Genomic DNA, 17366 nt, shown 5'->3' on the forward strand with positions numbered 1-17366 from the left:
CTCCCTTGGCAGTGATGAGGGTTGAAGGGCTTGGAGAGAGAGAGAAAGAGACTAAGTTCAGCCAGTTAAGATTGCTACAGAACACCCAGTTCTGCTAAAACTGCATTTGCTAAAAATCCAGGGAAATGATAGCTAAGGCAATGCCTTGATTCATCAGTGTAGTAGCCCTCTCAAGAGATATAAGTTGTTAGTCTGTCCTGGCCAGTTCTTGATCCCACATCTGACACTTAACAGGTGTGAAATCATGGGTAAAAATTGAGCTACCTTTTATAAAAGGTTCTTTATGAAGCCATATTCTGAGTCCACTTCAGGCTATAGGGAGATACATGACTATTTGTGGTGGCCTCGGCAGTTGAGGAGGGGCTGCCCTTTTCCCTTTTATACCAAGCCAGAGAACTAGGTATGGATCCTTACAGCTTCAGGTGCAAAGTGAGAATGAGAGGCACATTCCATTGGCTAAATGGCTCCAGCAAGCCCCCTAGGCAAACCAACCCTTCATCTGTAAGCAAAACTCATTTTGTTAGTGCCTGTTGATCATGCCAAATTGGGAAAGGCCACTCCTCAGGAAATGGGGGCCACTGGAGACTGAACTGGTTTTTCCCAAAGTCATTTCATTGATGGCACTCTAAAGATGGTGGTCTCCACTGCATGCTGTTCGCTATTCTGTGGAGAATCTGCAGGATTGCAGTGAATTCCACGTACACCCACTTCTGGGGCCTTTATCCAGAGAGAGGCTGCCTGCTTTCCATGTACATCATGAAGTGGAAGGAGCTGACAGAAGGGACTTTGGATTTGGGTTTTTTATCTAAGAAAAGATTGTAATCTTTGCTATTTTTGTTTAACAGAAAATGTGATTCATTTTTAGTCACTATTTCTGTTTGCTTTCCAAAGCAAAACTAAGGAAAGGGGAAAATTGTCAGTAGTGTTGTGCTGAAGGAGTGAATTATTCTGAAGGAGAAAGCTGCTCAGGCAGCACTGTGACCATTTTATTGGTATGGGTGCTATTCACACATCTTGTTCATCCTAAACTGCTGTAACAAAAATAGTAATCACAGGGTGAGACACTGGTCAGGCTTTGTTTCTGCAGATGATCCCTTGGACTCTTGAATATTGAAAGAGAAAAGTGGCTCATTTGACACCAACTCCTTGTAGAAGTTTATGGAAATATAGGGAAGTTCCCAACCCTAAAATTCTGAAATAGAGGTTGAGAGAGGTGGAAGAGTGTGGGCCTGGGTATCAACACATAAGATGTGTATGTGAGTCTATGGACAAACAGAAGCATCGGAGAGTAGTGGACTTCAGAAAGCTCGCTTGGCTTGGGATCCAGAAAGTCCCATCTGGCCAAGTCCCACTTTATTCATATCTTGGCTTTAACCTCTTGGTGCTCTTCATGACTAGAGGGGCCTTCCTCATCCCAAAGTGCCCTCTGCCAGTGAAATCCCAGGTCCTGTTCCTGTTCCTGTCCGTGTGTGTGTGTGTGTGTGTGTGTGTGTGTGTGTATGGAAGGATACATACATATAGGTTGGCCACAAACACTTAGGGAGTGTTTACTCTATGCATCTAAGAAGTGATCAGAGAAAAACAAAAACCATTGGACACACTAACAGCAATATCGATCAATTGTGGGATGATCAACCGTGCAAACTTCTCAGTGAGACAATGATCTCGGACCAGAGAACTAGTAAAGTTAGAGGCAGATCAAAGCAGGCTGTCTTACACATTAGTTTATTTGTGTTTTATTTTGGTTTTCTGTGAGTATTCTCATACAACAATGACCCATATGGACATGTGTTTTGCATGGTAACACATGTATAACCTAAATCAAATTGCTCACTGTCTCTGGGAGGGGGAAGGGAAGGGAGAGAGGGAGACAGTTTGGATCTTAGAATTTTGGAAAACATTTGTAGAAAAATTGTTATTATAGGTAAATGGGAAAATAAAATATTTTTTAAAAAAGAATGGAACAAACTCACATTTAAAGGAGGGAGGCAGTGTGCCCATGATCATGAATGCAGGAGTGACTTCCAGGGTGTATAAGGAGGCCCTTTTGGGGAAGGTACTAGCAGGGGGTACTACCTGCTGGTGGCAGCAGGTAGGGTCAGAGATGAACCTTAAGGAAAGCCAGGGAGCCAGGAGGCAGAAAGTTCCAAGTGTGAGGGATTTGGGGTATGACTCTGTGGAGGGAACTTAGAATCTTAGAAGGCTGCCTGGGGATCCCAAGAGAGTGACTCTTGTTCACAGCCCCCACGTCCCAACTCTTCTGTATCCAGACATCACTTGAGCCTTAGTGAGGTTGGTCCATTGGCTGCTGCCCTGCTACCCTTCTTCTTGGATGGGCAGACAGTGCCTTAATACTTCTAAAGCCTCTTTCTCACAGGGATCTTTTAAGCTCAGTGGGGTGAGCAGTGTTATCCCCATCTCATAAATTTGGAAACTTAAGGACTGAGGTGCTAAGAAATAACCTGACTTGCCTATGGCCACGAGTCATTGTTTCCTGTCTTTAGATAGCCAATAAGTTTTGGAGCCAGGGCTAGAACCCAATTTTCCTTCCCCCTGATTCTAGGTTCTTTCTATCGCACTCTGTTGCCTCTCACTTTCTTGAAACAAAGGGATGGAATTGAAGTGTAGCTTGACATTATTAAATCCCAGTCCTCCCTACTTTCTATAGTCTGATGTGCTTCTGCCCATAGTATGTGGCATCACAATTAGAAATTTAAGCTCTGTGGACCACTGGGTGGCTCAGTGGATTAAGAATCAGGCCTGGAGACAGGAGATCCTTTATTGAGGAGCACATCTGATTGAGATTGCAATTCCATCGGCTCAATGAATGTAGTGGGGGTATTAGGTACACCCCTAAAGGTTCCAAAGCAAACTAGGATGGTGTCTGTGGGACCCTTGTCAGTGGAACATTCTTTCCTCTTGATGCCTGGTTCCCCTATAAATCTCTTGGGGAGAGATTTACTATATAAACTGAGAACCACAATAAATTGTTTTCCTAATGGCTCTATCTCAGAATTGCTGGAGGAAACCTTAACTTTGCTTCAGGTCCTTCTTTCAGACACACAGGACATACAGGAACCTCTTACTTTTCAAATCCCAAATGATATACCTGAGTCTCTCTGGGCCACATCATCTTCTGATGTTGACCTACTTAAATCAGCCGTCCCTGTCCAAATTAAAACAAATCTAGCCCACCTCCTTCGATTCCTCAGTACCCTCTTTCAAAGGAGGCAATTGAGGGCATTACACCGGTAATAAATTCACTGATTGACCAAGGCATCATAATTCCCTGTAAATTTGAATACAATACTCCCATCCTCTCTGTTAAGAAACCAAAATTGGGGCCCAATAGCAAGCATCTCCATCGATTTGCCCAGTATTTGAGAGTGGTTAACAATCACATTACAAAGAGACACTCCATAGTTTCCAACATAAACAGTATTATTTCTTCTATTCCTAGAACACCTACATACTTTACTGTAGTAGACTTGTGCTCCACTTTTTTTTTTTCTATGCCCATACATGAAAATTCCAGACATAGCTTTGCTTTCACACGGAAGGATTCTCAGTAGACCTGGTCCCATTTACCCCAAAGTTTTGTGGGCAGCCCTACATTGTTTACACAATTCTTACCACTGATATTGATGCCATTAAATTTAAACACAGCTGTTTAATACAATATATGGATGATTTACTCTTGGCATCATCTAATGCTGAAGCATGCCAAGAGGACAGCAAACACCTCCTTTTGGAGCTACATAAGAGAGGCCACAAGGTCTCCAAAGACAAAGTTCAGTGGTGTCTCTCCAAAGTACAATATTTTGGTTTTATTTTAACTGCTGGGTCCTGTCTTATTTCTCCTAAATGTATTGAAAGTATTCAAAAATTAAATGCTCCTTAGAGCAACGGGATTTTGTCTGCAGTGAATCCCTTTCTATGGGGAAATAACTCAGCCCCTTGTATCACAAAAAATTTGGTCCCTGAACCACTTAAATTGGAAAAGGAATATCTGACAGCTCTTTAAAATCTAAAACAGACTATCCTGTCTGCCCCTGCTCTAGGCATACCAGATTACAACAAGCCATTTACCTTATATGTCCATGAACAGAGAGGAATAGCTTCAGGTGTTCCAATTCAACTTTTAGGACCTGCTCAATGCCAGGTAACCTATTCTGCCCAGTTGCTTCAGGAGCACCACCATGCCTTAAGGGAGTAGCTGCCACAGCTTTATTAGTAACCAAATCTGCCAATCTGGTATTAGGATGCCTTCTGACCACAATGTGCCCATACAACGTTGGAGCATTATTATTAAGACATAGAACATAGGCATTTACCAATTAAAGAATCATGAGATACGAAATAAACCTGTTGAATAACAAACAAATCACCTTAATCCTGCAGTTCTTAATCCTGCAACCTTGCTCCCCAATTTGCCAACTTCCAGAGAACCTTTACATGATTGTACATCTATAGTGTCCATTGCTGATAAACCTCATAATGATTTATTGGACACCCCTTTGGATAATTCAGATTTATTATTTACAGATGGTTCTTTGTTTATGAAGGATGGTGTGCGCTATACAGTAGCTGCAGTAGTTACTGAATTTGCCACTCTCTGGTCAGCTTCCTTACCCTCAAATGTAAGCGCACAAGGTGCAGAACTCATAGCTCTAAAACATGCATGTGTCATTGCAAAGGATAAGAGAGTCATGATTTACACAGACTCCCATTACGCATTTAGCATATGTCACGCTGTGGACATGCTATGGCTTTAAATCTGGCCTCAGACCCTTCCTAGCTATGTGACCCTGGGCTAATCACTTAACCCCTATTGCCTAGCTCTTACCACTCTTCTGCCTTAGAACCAATACATGATGGAAGAAAGGAAATAAGAAGGAAGAAAGGAAATAGGAAGGAAAATTTATGCTCTGTGTTGTACAAATTGAATCAGTACTTAAGGATGGTTCAGACTAACAAAAGTATTTATCTTTTTTTTTTCCCCTAGAAATTGAATTGTAAGGAAATAATTGAAGGTTTGGCAAAAATTCTTAAGCGACATCCAGGTATGTGTTTTAAATTATGACATTGTGGGTATGGTTTGCATGGTAAAAAGTATCTTACCTGCTGAGTTGTTTGTTTGTTATGTTTTTTAGGTTTAAAAAACATCTTGCCTATAACTACTGCCAAAGTGCCTATAGTAAAATTTGAACACAGGCGGAGTGGATTAGAAGGAGACATCAGCTTATACAATACCCTGGTAAGATTTTCTTTTATCTGTAGACTATCTGTCTCCAAGGAGAAATAGAGAGAACCTCAGACTCCAGGCCCCTTGTTCAAGGGAAGCCATCTCCCTCTTAGGACTTAATAGGAGGGGAGGCCAAAAAATTATTGGTGGGGACTTGAATGCCAACATAGGATTTTGGAGAAAGATCTGTTCATTGATCTGGCAGCCAATTCTTCCTCCAGCTAAGTCCTGAGAGAGCAATGACTTAGACAAGGGGCCATGGATCAAAAGCTGTTAATATTTTTTATTGGTGACTTGGATAAAGACAGATTACTACATCTACAATTGACACAGAGTTAGAAAGGATAGCCAGCTCTTCAACTGAGACAAGACATTTGGATCTTGACAAGTGGACAACCTGGGCCAAATAGAATCAGATGGAATTTAGTCTGAGGATCTAGGGAAAGTCTTAGGCTTCATTTAACAAAATTAACTTTGCAAGTACAGGATGGGATGAGTGGGGCAAACAGCAATTTGCATGGGAAAGTTCTGAGCATTTTAGTGGACTTCAAGTTCATTATGAATCAGAGGAGCATTGAAAAAGACTAATGCAGCCTTAACTAGAATTTAGAAAGACTGACTTCCCAGGACTCCAGGGAGACATTGATCCTTCCATGCTTGGCACTTGACAGTTGGAGGACACTGAATTTTAGAAAGAGCATTGATAAACTGGAGACCTTCCAGAAGAAGTCAGTGTGGGGAAGAGCCTTGGGATTGGGCCACTGGAAAACCAGTAAATGGAACTAGACACATTAAAAAACAAAAACAATTCGTTTTGTAAAGCAACCAACAAGCATCCTTGATATGGTACCTGCCCTTTTAAAAAAGTCCATAAAAGGGGGCAGCTGGGTGGCTCTGTGGATTGAGAGCCAGGCCTAGAGACGGGAGGTCCTAGGTTCAAATCTGGCCTCAGCCACTTCCCAGCTGTGTGACCCTGGGCAAGTCACTTGACCCCCATTGCCTAGCCCTTACCACTCTTCTGCCTTGGAGCCAATACACAGTATTGACTCCAAGACGGAAGGTGAGGGTTTAAAAAAAAAAGAAAAGTCCATAAAATAATAGAAATGAACTCTAGATCTTAACACAAGGACATGAGAGGTTTCGCTTAAACTTCTTGACTGGATTTTGCTCTAAAAAGATATAGATGATTCAAGAGAATAAGAAAAGATAACATGAGGTGATTGGGGGACTGGTGTAAAGTAATTCCCATCAGAACATCTGGGAACTCAAGAGGGGGATGGAGTGTGGTAGTATAACTGGGTCAAGATCAGCAGAGTTAGAAAGGGATGGTCATATCAAAATAAGACTTCCCCTAGATGACTCCAACTCAGCTAATTCTCAAAACACTCCTGGAAGGTGAGCTGCAGCCAAGGGAACTGAGATTGGGAGAGGTTGAGTGACTTGCCCAGGTCTACATAGCCAGTAAATATCTGAGGCATGATTTAAACTCAGGCCTTCCTGACCTCTGAGTCTAACCCTCTATCCACTGGGTCACCTAGCTACCTATGAGAACACATTGGATCCCTCAGGTACATAACAACCCGTCAGATCATTGAAGATATCTGTCATTCCCCAACTCCCAACTCTCTATCCCTTTGTGTTTGAGCTTCTCTGGGCTAAACCTTGCTAGTTCTTTGAACTGCTTTCATAGAGTGTGCTTGCAAGTCCCTTCACCATCCTTGTTGCCTGCCTCTGGATGGACTTGTGTTTGTCAAGGCTGTTTTTTAAAAGCCAGGGTCCAGCCTACACCCCAGCCTTTCCCCAGTCTAATAAAGTAGAGCCTGGGAGGCCTTGGTATCACCTCTGTCATTTGGGAAACTAGACTTCCTGTTCTAATTCTTTAGGTTTGCTCCTGATTTGTAAACTAGTTGTCTCAGATTTGAATGGTCTCACACACAAAGCTTTTTTTCAGGCTCAGCATAATACGAGAATGCTGGCTACGTATGCGGCCATCGATCCTCGGGTGCAGTACTTGGGCTATACCATGAAAGTGTTTGCCAAGGTACGCTGACAGGGAAGGCATCTGGGCCACATGGCAGTTTGCTGAGGGCTTTTTACACACTTGTATTTCCTCCAATGATTTCATTTCATTTCATTTCATCTTTAGAATTCACACATGAGCTTTACAAAGTGATTGACACTCAATGCTTGGACAGGCCTCCCTCCTATCCTTAGAATTCTGGTTGCTTAGCTATGGGAAGCCTTCTTACCCTCACTCATCCCAATCACTCATTATGGGTCTTGTGAAGAGACCTGGCCCTCTCTTCTACACTCTTAGATACTACTTCTCTCCAAAAATTCAGCTAAGATCCTACATCCTTTCCAACTGGCCCCACCTCCCTTTCTGCAAATGGCCAGCCTGTTTATGCCCACCTCAGGTCTTTTGGATCACCTGGAGATGTGACCATGGAGTTAAAAACATTTCAGGAAAATCTACAACTTCACTTAGAGGTTTATAGTTTAGAGGGTCATATCCCTGAAAATGTTCCACAGGATAAGATTAGCAAGGAAATATGGTTCAGTGGAGTAACACTGACCTTTGGAGCTCAGGAATCATGTCCTAATGGTTATTTATTTTGTTTGAGCATCACTTCCCCTTACTTCATCTTTGAGATGGGAATGATCAGCTTTGGACTTCCTGTCTTCCAGCTAGTAGGGGAGGCTCCAGCCAGAGAATGTTGCTTACAGGCTTTGTGGTCCTTAACGGTGCTAATTTGGTTGTTTTAGTTTCCATCTAACTACTAATTTGTGATTCCTGCTTTTTTTAGCGTTGTGACATTGGTGATGCGTCCAGAGGAAGTTTATCTTCATACGCTTATATCCTCATGGTGCTGTACTTCCTGCAACAGAGAGACCCCCCTGTGATCCCAGTCCTACAGGAGGTGAGTGTTGGCTGATAGGGCTGTTCTTAACATCATGGGGCCTTTCTATCTCTGCCAGGACAGATATTGTCTGTGATATCTATAGCATAAGCATCAGAACTTATTTTAAGAAAACTTAGTTTTCTAAGGGATCGAGTGGGGCAGATAAATGGATAAGAAGAGTGTCAGGAAGACTCAAGTTTAGATTCTGCCTCAGATACTTCCTAGCTGTTTGAGCAAGTCCTTACTTCTGTTTGCTTCAGTTTCCTCATCTGTAAAATGGTGGTATTAATAGCCTCTATGTTCCAGGATCAAATGAGATGATATTTGTAAAGCTCTTAGCAAACCTTAGAGGGCTCTATCAATGCTAGCTATCACTATTATCAACACCAGAGAATACCTATGAAGGATAAAATAATAACTAAAATTGTATGGCATGTGCTAGGATTTTAACCATTCCAACTTTCTTGGGTATTCCATGGATCTTTCTTTCTCTCATGATCTCTGGTGACCTACCTGATCCTGGGGAAATCTTAATCCTCTGGGCAACCAGACTTTTTCCCAGTCTGACAAATCCTTAGATAAGGAGCTGCCCCAAAGGCTCAAGAGGATGACAAGATCTCATCTATATTTTGACCAATTCAAGGCAGTTAGTAGATACTCTAGCCCTGGAAGTCTGGTAGACATGGAGCTTTTGTGGACTTAATTTCCAGATCTGTGTCTGCCTGCATTTGCCATGACCAGCACACATCTTGCCTATGACAAAAAGAGCAGATTGACTTCATTTCTGTTCCCTCCGAGATGGTGAATTAAGAATCCTTTTTACCATGAAATCTAAAGGGTCCTTTTCTTCCTCACTCGTCTTCCCCTTCTCTGAATTCAGTCCCTGGCCTTGTCTCCTTAACTTTTGGGAATGTCCGGTTCTGATTTCAGAGAAAGGGTGGCCTTGGATGTGGGAGCTGAGGAATAGATCTATTTGGGGAGATTCCAAATCTTGACTTGGTAGGAAATCACCAAATGGCAAAGCATCTGGTGAGTGTCATCTGTGCCTGGCTATAAATATGAAAGATTTCCATGTATACCAGTTAGTTCCGGCTCCTGGGCTTCTCTCCACCCCCTGCCTTTTCAAGACTAAACAGCAAGAGGAAGAACCCCATTTTACAATATCCTTCTTCAGTAGAATGTAGTAAAGTGGCTGAAACTCTGCTTGAGGGACACCTAGAGTCACTGCCATGTTCAATTACTACAGAATTTAGATTTCAAATTGAGTGTGGTACTAAGTGAAGCATAAAAGAACAGCAAAGTCTGTTTGGTTTTTTCATTTTTTCTTAAAATTTACCTTCTGTCTTAGTATGAATTCTAAGACAGAAGAGCAGTAATAGTTAAGTGACTTGTCCAGGGCACCCAGCTAAGAAGTGTCTGAGGCCAGATTTGAATCAAGTCTGTTTAGCTTCCTAGATTCCTAGACTATTAGAGCCATGAACGCCTTTAGATTAAGATCATAGCTGACTCTTTAGGGAAATGTTTATTATGTATGTCCAAATACTGTGCTTCCCAGCTGAAACTTTGCTTTCATCTAATTATTTTCTCTAGTCTTGCTAGGAGAGGCAGGCAGCCTAGTGTCTGAAAGAGAAGCCTATCAGTACTAACTATGCCTGCCCTTTGACTCAGCAGTGCCCTACGTCGCCCATCACACACCAAAGAGATTAAAGAGGAAAAGGACCCCTCCTGGGTACCACAGTATTTATGGCCACTTTTTGTGTGGTGGCCTGGAAACGAAGTTGGGGAGGGGCTGGCTAACCAAGTTACATAATGGGATGTTGTTGTGCTGTAAGGAAGGAAGAAGATGGTTTCAAAGAAACCTGGACTAAGGTTTCCACTCTTGTAAGAAAACCCATGGAGCAGAACCAGGAGAACAATTTGTCCTAGAACAACAGTGTAATAAACAGACAATTTCAAAAGACTGAAGAACTCTATTGAACACAGTGACCTGCCACAACTTCTAGAGGACCAGTGATGATGATCCCTGTGACTCGCCTCCTGACAGAGAATTGATGAATTTGGTGCAGTGACTCATTTGTTAGATGTAGCCTGGGTGGGAATTTGTTTTGCCCGGCTCTCCGTATTGGTTACAATGATTTTGTTCTCTTTTTCATTTTGGAGAGGGAGTTAGGAGAGAAAGAAAATAGATTTTTGTTCATTTCATTTATATGTGTGATAAACCACATGTATATGAAGTTAAAAACCACTTTTTTCCCTTTTTTTCTAAAAAGGCCAAAACTTGGGAGTCAGGACATTTGGGCCCAAATTCAGGCCTTTGACACTTAACATGCAAGAACACAAAAAATGTTGGGAAATCTGACTCTGGGCAGGTCACTTTTGCTTCTTGAGCTTGTTCTTTCTTAGTAAAATGGGCCTAATAATACTTCCACCACTGACCTCACTGGGTTGTTGAGAGGTGAATGTTATAGAAATGTGAGGTTCTTATTTTTAATTATTGTTCTCATAAGTAACACTGATTGTCATAATCTCCAGAGACAGAAAGAGCTTTCTCTTGACAGGCCAAATCTTGGGTCCGATTTGCAGAAATAATGTTTTATTTGGACCAACCTATCCTGTTAATGCAAGACAGACAGGAACATTCTTTCAAGTATATATTCTCCATGAATTTTTTGGAGTTATTACTATTAATATTATTTGGAAATAACTTTCAAGTTAATTGAAAGGCCAGCCTTAGAGATTGCCCCACTAAAAATCTGACCTAAAATAACAAATAATTGGCTTGTTTCATATAGATATTTGATGGAAAACAAATTCCCCAGCGAATGGTGGATGGATGGAATGCCTTTTTCTTTGATGACATGGAGGAGCTGGTAACTATTACAGTCTTCTTGACCATGTTCAAATTTGTCTAGTTAATTCACGCAGAATTTTGAATTAGACCTGCTGCCCCTGTGCTGGGTACTCCTAACAAAGGTTTTCTCTTCCCCTCTCCCCCCTTTTCTCTTTCTCCTCCAGAAAAAACGTTTGCCCTCCCTGGGCCAAAACACAGAGACACTGGGTGAGCTGTGGCTGGGGCTGCTCCGTTTTTACACTGAAGAATTTGATTTCAAGGAATATGTTATCAGCATTCGGCAGAAAAAGCTGCTGACGACTTTTGAGAAACAGTGGACATCCAAATGCATTGCGATTGAAGGTGACTGTTGTGTAGCCCCCTTGGGATTTGGGCATCAACTCAGCTCTGAGGATCCCTAAAGGAGCCCTTCCCCAGGGGAGGCCAGTGTCTAGCCCCAAGATTTAGGCCTGTAGGACTTGGGTTGGTCAGTGTGTGTTCAACTGACCTTTTTTTTTTTTTAACTCTTACCTTCTGTCTTAGAACCAATACTTTAAGGCAGAAGAGTGGTAAGAGCTGGGCAATGGGGGTGAAGTGACTTGCCCAGGGTCACACAGCTAGGAAGTATCAGAGGCCAGATTTGGTTGTCAATCCACTGAGTCACCCAATTGCCCCTCTCAACTGACCTCTTTTTTAAGCCTCTCTGAGATAGTTTAGTGTCATTAAGCACTTCTGTGAAAGCTTTTAAAAACAAATTAATGCATTTATTTCCAATAATAAATTGGTTCCTTCCAAAGTAGGAGGCCCTTTACAAATTTCCCAGAGGGACTCTTCCAAACCTTTTCAGGCCCTAGACCATATTTCTAATCCTCACACTCACTGAAGGTATCCCAGCCTCTTATTCCACTAAAAGATTGAGGCCATCCATGGGGAACTCACTTAGTTTCCTACCTCCAGTCATAGAGTGGTCACCATGAAAAAAAAACAATAACCTTGAGCTAGTTTTCACGCACTCATGCCCAACTATGTGTCTTCCTATTCTCAATCCACTGAAAATGTAATCAAGTCTAGATCACTTTACCTGGGAAGGATCTGATTAGTCCTTATTCTGTTGCATCCCCATTGAATCTCCTTAAGTTTTGGCTTGGGTCTCCACACAAGCCTGGCACTCCCAGCCTCCTCCCCTCCATTCTTTAGAATTCTTAGGGATTTACAGGAGGCCTTCTCCTAAACCCTCCCCTCGCCTCAAGGGGTTGGGCAGCCCCTTTTCAGATGATCTCATATTGTCTGGGTGCCTATGATATTTCCCTGCCAAATGGAAATTCCTTGAAGACAGGAATCTTATTGGTTTTTTAAATGTCTTAGATAGAATAAGCCTTTAATCCAGCATTTGTTGATTTCCCTTCCCCACCCCTCTAAAAACTGCTAATATTTCCCCCAAAAAATATAATCCACAGGGTAGTTATTGAGTATTCATTATGTGCTTGGTACTGGGGATACAAAGAAGAGATCCCTGCCCCATCTTGGAAGAGTCAGCATTCACATTATGAAAATCTGTAGAATACAAGTCAATAAATTTAATTCAAGGTAGTTGGGAGGGGTCAGGAAAGGCTTCTTACAGCAGGTACAGCTTGAGGAAATGAGGGAAGGAAAGAATGCATCCAAAGATAGAGGAGCCAGAAGAAAGCCAGTTTGGCTGGACCAAAGAGGGAGAGAAATGTCTTCAAAGACTGGAAAAGTAGGAAGGGGGCAGGGTTCAAAAGGCTTTAAAAGCCAAACCAGATTTCCCGTTGGCTCCTGGAGATAATTGGGAGCCACTGGAGTTTATTGGGTGGGGGTGATATGGCTGGATCCATGCTGTAGGAAAATCCCTTTGGTGACTGAATGAAGGATAGACTGGAGTCAGAAGAGAATTGAGGCAGGAAGACCAATAAGGAAGGCAAGAGATGAGGAGGACCTGGACTAGTGTGAGGGACTTGATAAGTAGCCAGAAGGGAACAGATCTAAGAGATGTAGGGTAGGCAGAGAGGGCAGGATTGATTGAAGTGACTGAACTTATAAGATGAGTGAAAAGTTGAGGAAAATACTTGGGTTTCAAACCTGGGATCCTGGAGGGATTGTAGTGAGCCCAACATTAAAAGGCAAGTCTGGAACAGGTGTGGGTTTGGGGAGAAGATGATAGATGAATGGAGTTGAAGGCACCTGTGGGTTACTCCATTTGAAATGTTGGAGACTTGGTTGGTGGTGTGGTACTAGAATTCCTGAGGACTAGGGCTGGTTATGTAGATCTGTGAGTAATCTGTATAAAGCTGCTCATTAAACCAATGGGATCTGAAGAGATGACTCGATTCAGCAATTAACTGATGGCACCAGTAACTTTGGAGAGAGCAGCTTCAGCTTGGAAGCTAAATTACCAAAAGGTTAGAAGTGAGAGAAACAGAAGCAATGAGTGTAGACTGTAGTGTTGACAGCTTTTTCTGGGAGTTTGACTGAGATGGGGATAGGAAGGATGAGAGAAGTTGCTTCCAAAGCTAGGAAGGATGACCAGAGGAGCAGGGTAAACAGGGGAAGGAAGGTTCTGAATGGCAGAAGACAGCAGGAAGCTGAGAGGAGAAAGTCCAGAATGAAAGGGAGTTTGTTACATGAGAGACAGGAATTCTGTCGTGCCCAAAGGAAGAAATTAGAGAGGATGGACTGGGAAGGGTATTCTTAGGGAGAACCCAGGGATTGGGAGAGTGATGGCGAGAAAAGCTATTCTCTGTGCTTGCTCCCAGGTGCTACATGGGGGGGGCTCTGCCTTGGGCTGCAATCCAAACAGGGACCATTTGGCTTAGTTATCAATAGTCAAGAAGAATTAAACACTGATTAAGTGCAGGCTGTGCTGAATCTGGAGATACAAATGTGGGAAAACGGCACCTGCCCTCAAGGAGCTTCCAGTCTAATGGGGAAGACAAGCACCTACAAAGCTAAAAAGCTGGAGAGGGAGGAGATTGAGGGAGGTCAGAGCAGTGCAGCTACCTGGGCTGAGCTCCCTCCTTCAGAGAAGGGATTTGAGCTATTGGGCAACTGCATCCCTTGTGTTTCCCCTAGTGTCTTTTCTTTTTGATCTATTTTTTTACCAATTGCATGTAGTAACCAATTCCCACATAAGTTTTATGAAGTTATATGATCCAAACTGTCTCTCTTCCTCCTTTCCTTCCCCTTCCCAGTGCTGACAAGCAATTCAATCTGGGTTATACATGTATTCTCATGCAAAACATTTCCATATTGTTCATTTTTGTACATGAATAATATAAAACCCAAACCCCCAAATAAAAACCCAGATAAGTTTAAAATTACATGCATTGATCTGCATCTGACTCCCAACAGTTCTTTCTCTGGAGCTAGATAGTATTCTTTGTCATAAATCCCCCAGAATTTTCCTGGATCATTGTTTTGCTGAGAGTAGCTAAGTCTTTTGCCATTCATCATTCCACAATACTGTAGTTATTGTGTATAATGTTCTCCTTGTTGTGCTTATTTCACTCTGCATCAGTTCACATAGGTCTTTCCAGCTCTTTCTGAAATCCTCCTTTCATTGTTCCTTATAGCACAATGGTATTTCAGAACCGTCATATACCACAATTTGTTCAGCCAGTCCCCAACTGAGGGACATTCCTTTAGTTTCCAATTCTCTGCCACCACATAAAGAGCAGTTATAAATATTTTTGTACAAGTAGGTTCTTTCCCCATTTTTTGTTCTCTTTGGGATACAGACCCAGAAGTGGATCGAAGGGTATGCATTGTTTTAATAGTATTTTGGGCATAATTCCAAATTGCCCTCCAGAATGGTGGATCAGTTCACAATTCCACCAATAATGCTTTATTGTCCCAACTTTGACACATCCCCTCCTGCATTTATGACTTTCCTTTACGTCATATTGACCAGTCTGTTAGGTATGATGTGGTACTTCGAAGTTGTTTTAATTTGCATTTCTCTAATCAAGAGGGATTTTAAACATTTTTTCATGTGATTATTGATAGCTTTGATTTCGTCATGTGAAAACTGCTTATTCATATCTTTTGACCATTTGTCAATTGGGGAATGACTTGTATTCATATGGATTTTGCTTAGTTCTCTACATATTTGAGAAATGAAACATTTATCAGAGAAATGGGTTATAAAGACTTTTTCCCAGTTTGTTCTTTCCCTTCTAATCTTGGTTACAGGGGGAAAGAGTATGGTACTAAGAGAAACTAAGGAAGAAGAAAAATAGCATAAATTATACCACATAAAGAGGCACAGGGTAGAGGAGGGGAGAATACTATTATAATCTTGGTTACATTGGTTTTATACAAAAACTTTAAAATTTAATATAGTCAAAATTACTCATTTTACACCTCATAATGTTATCTGTCTCTTGTTTATTCATAAATTCTTCCTTTCTCCATGAATCTGATAGGTAAACTATTCTGTGTTCCCCTAATTTACTGATATTACTCTTTATGTTTAAATCATATATCCATTTTGACCATATCTTTGTAGGGTATTGGTGTATACCTAATTTTTGCCATACTGTTTTCCAATTTTCCAACAGTTTTTGTCAAATAGTGAGTTCTTATCCAAAAGCAGAGATCTTTAGGTTTGTCACCTCCCCTAGTTTCAGACATATTTAATAAGTGCTTGTGTTGCTTGCATCTAAAAAATAGTATTTATGTTCCATTTGTTTAAAAAAGAAAATCTTTCCTTTTCAGATCCTTTTGACTTGAATCATAACCTTGGTGCTGGAGTCTCTAGAAAAAGTAAGTTCTAAATGATAGCATCCTATAGTTTTAGAGCAGCAAAATGTCAGAATTTGCATCGTAAGCCTTCTTTTTCTATCCCCAGTGACCAATTTCATCATGAAGGCATTTATCAACGGAAGGAAGCTTTTTGGCACCCCCTTTTATCCTCTTGTTGGAAGAGAAGCGGTAAGTCCTTGGGTTTTGTTTCCTTTCAGGCATTTTTCACATGGAAGGGGCTTATGTAAAGTGGCCCACCCCTCCAAGCCTCACTGGCCTCCCTTCCCCTCAACCTGTAAGTCAGAGCTCATTAGCTGTCAGTGATTTTCTTCCTAGGAGTACTTCTTTGATTCTAAAGCCCTGACGGATGGAGAGTTGGCTCCCAATGACCGATGCTGCCGTGTGTGTGGAAAGATTGGACACTACATGAAGGACTGTCCTAAAAGGAGGAGGTGGGCAAACAAACACTTGGCAGAGACTCAAGCGGCCAAAAATAATATTGAAAAGACTTGGGACAGGGCAGGTGGCAGCCAAGGGGGTTCAGGGGAGGCTGAGAGAAGTATTTGATACCTGGGAAAATGTAGCGAATCTCATTGACCCTTTGCCAAAAAGGTGTGTATGTGTACACACACTCTGTAACCCCTAGCTGTTGTGTTAGATTTCGTCAGATTTCAGTTCCTTAGGGCAGGGGTACAAGACACTTGTCAAGAAGCTATGGGGAATATTTGATAAATTAATCTTTTATGTTCTTGCTTATGTGAATATACCTGATAAATTGTAAGGTTTCCTTTCCTGTTGAATCCAGGGTTAGGGAAAATTTACTTAAAGATAAGGAGCACCAGGCCTGCCAGAGATTGGAAGCCACCCCCTGCATCAGAGGGCCTCAGCTCAGATGATAGGGGATCATGGACGTGGGCTTAGCTTTTAATTGGCCAAGGCTCCTTAGAAATACCTATCCATACAATGTTGTTGGCATCAGCGCTTTACTGTTTAGGCTGAAAAAGAAAGAGAATGAGAAAGAAGATGAGAAAGAAATGAAGGATGAAGACAGAGAGCTTCGAGAGAAAAGATGTTTTATCTGTGGAGATGTGGGACATGTCCGAAGAGAATGCCCTGAATACAAACAAGCACGGCAGAGGAACAACGGCCTGGCAGGTAAAACTCAGAGCTCCAGTAGGCCCATCCATTGGTGCTGATGAGACCATGTATCCAAAGGGAGCAACTCCTCTCCCCTTAGTTGCTGGACTAGGAGTCCAGCTCAGCTTGTCTCTGTGCTCCCCATGAGGGGACAAAGGTCTCAGAGTGATGGGGAAAAGATGGCAGCTCCTCCCCAGAGCAGAAAGGGAACCAGCATTTTACCAGGTGTCTGCTTTGTGGAGGATCTGGGCTGAGCACTTTACTTAGAGATGGTCTAGTTTGGGTGAAAGGACAGCTAGTCTGTGAGCTGAGTCTGATAGACCAAGTGCCTGAACAAAGGTTGGGGAGCAGGAAATGGTCCAGTGTTGGAAGGGGCTAGGAAGGCAAGTCATGATATATTCCTTTTTTAAAAAACAAATTTAATTTTTATTGCTCTCTTTGGTTTTTACTTCATCTAAATATCACTCTCCCAGAGAACCATCCCATATAA

At 42.0% G+C, this 17366-nt stretch overlaps 1 protein-coding gene across 9 annotated transcripts in view; it reads left to right on the top strand.

Annotated features, from left to right (window-relative positions):
• TUT4 (terminal uridylyl transferase 4) overlaps nt 1-17366 on the top strand; it is a 74857-nt gene that overhangs the window by 52370 nt on the left and 5121 nt on the right. For 7 of the 9 annotated variants that reach the window (XR_008916039.1, XM_056815126.1, XM_056815124.1 and 4 more), the window contains 10 exons: nt 5006-5063; nt 5154-5257; nt 7197-7286; nt 8053-8166; nt 10941-11018; nt 11164-11341; nt 15713-15760; nt 15846-15928; nt 16076-16191; nt 16719-16894. Coding sequence is in view for 8 of the 9 variants with exons in the window: in XM_056815126.1 (XP_056671104.1) it covers nt 5006-5063; nt 5154-5257; nt 7197-7286; nt 8053-8166; nt 10941-11018; nt 11164-11341; nt 15713-15760; nt 15846-15928; nt 16076-16191; nt 16719-16894 (1045 nt within the window). In the remaining variant the exon portion in view is untranslated. The remainder of the gene's footprint in view (nt 1-5005; nt 5064-5153; nt 5258-7196; nt 7287-8052; nt 8167-10940; nt 11019-11163; nt 11342-15712; nt 15761-15845; nt 15929-16075; nt 16192-16718; nt 16895-17366) is intronic. The other 2 variants (XM_056815127.1, XM_056815130.1) reach the window with 1 other exon arrangement.

The sequence above is a fragment of the Monodelphis domestica genome, chromosome 2 (assembly GCF_027887165.1).
Source record: "Monodelphis domestica isolate mMonDom1 chromosome 2, mMonDom1.pri, whole genome shotgun sequence".
Classification (NCBI taxonomy): Eukaryota; Metazoa; Chordata; class Mammalia; order Didelphimorphia; family Didelphidae; genus Monodelphis; species Monodelphis domestica.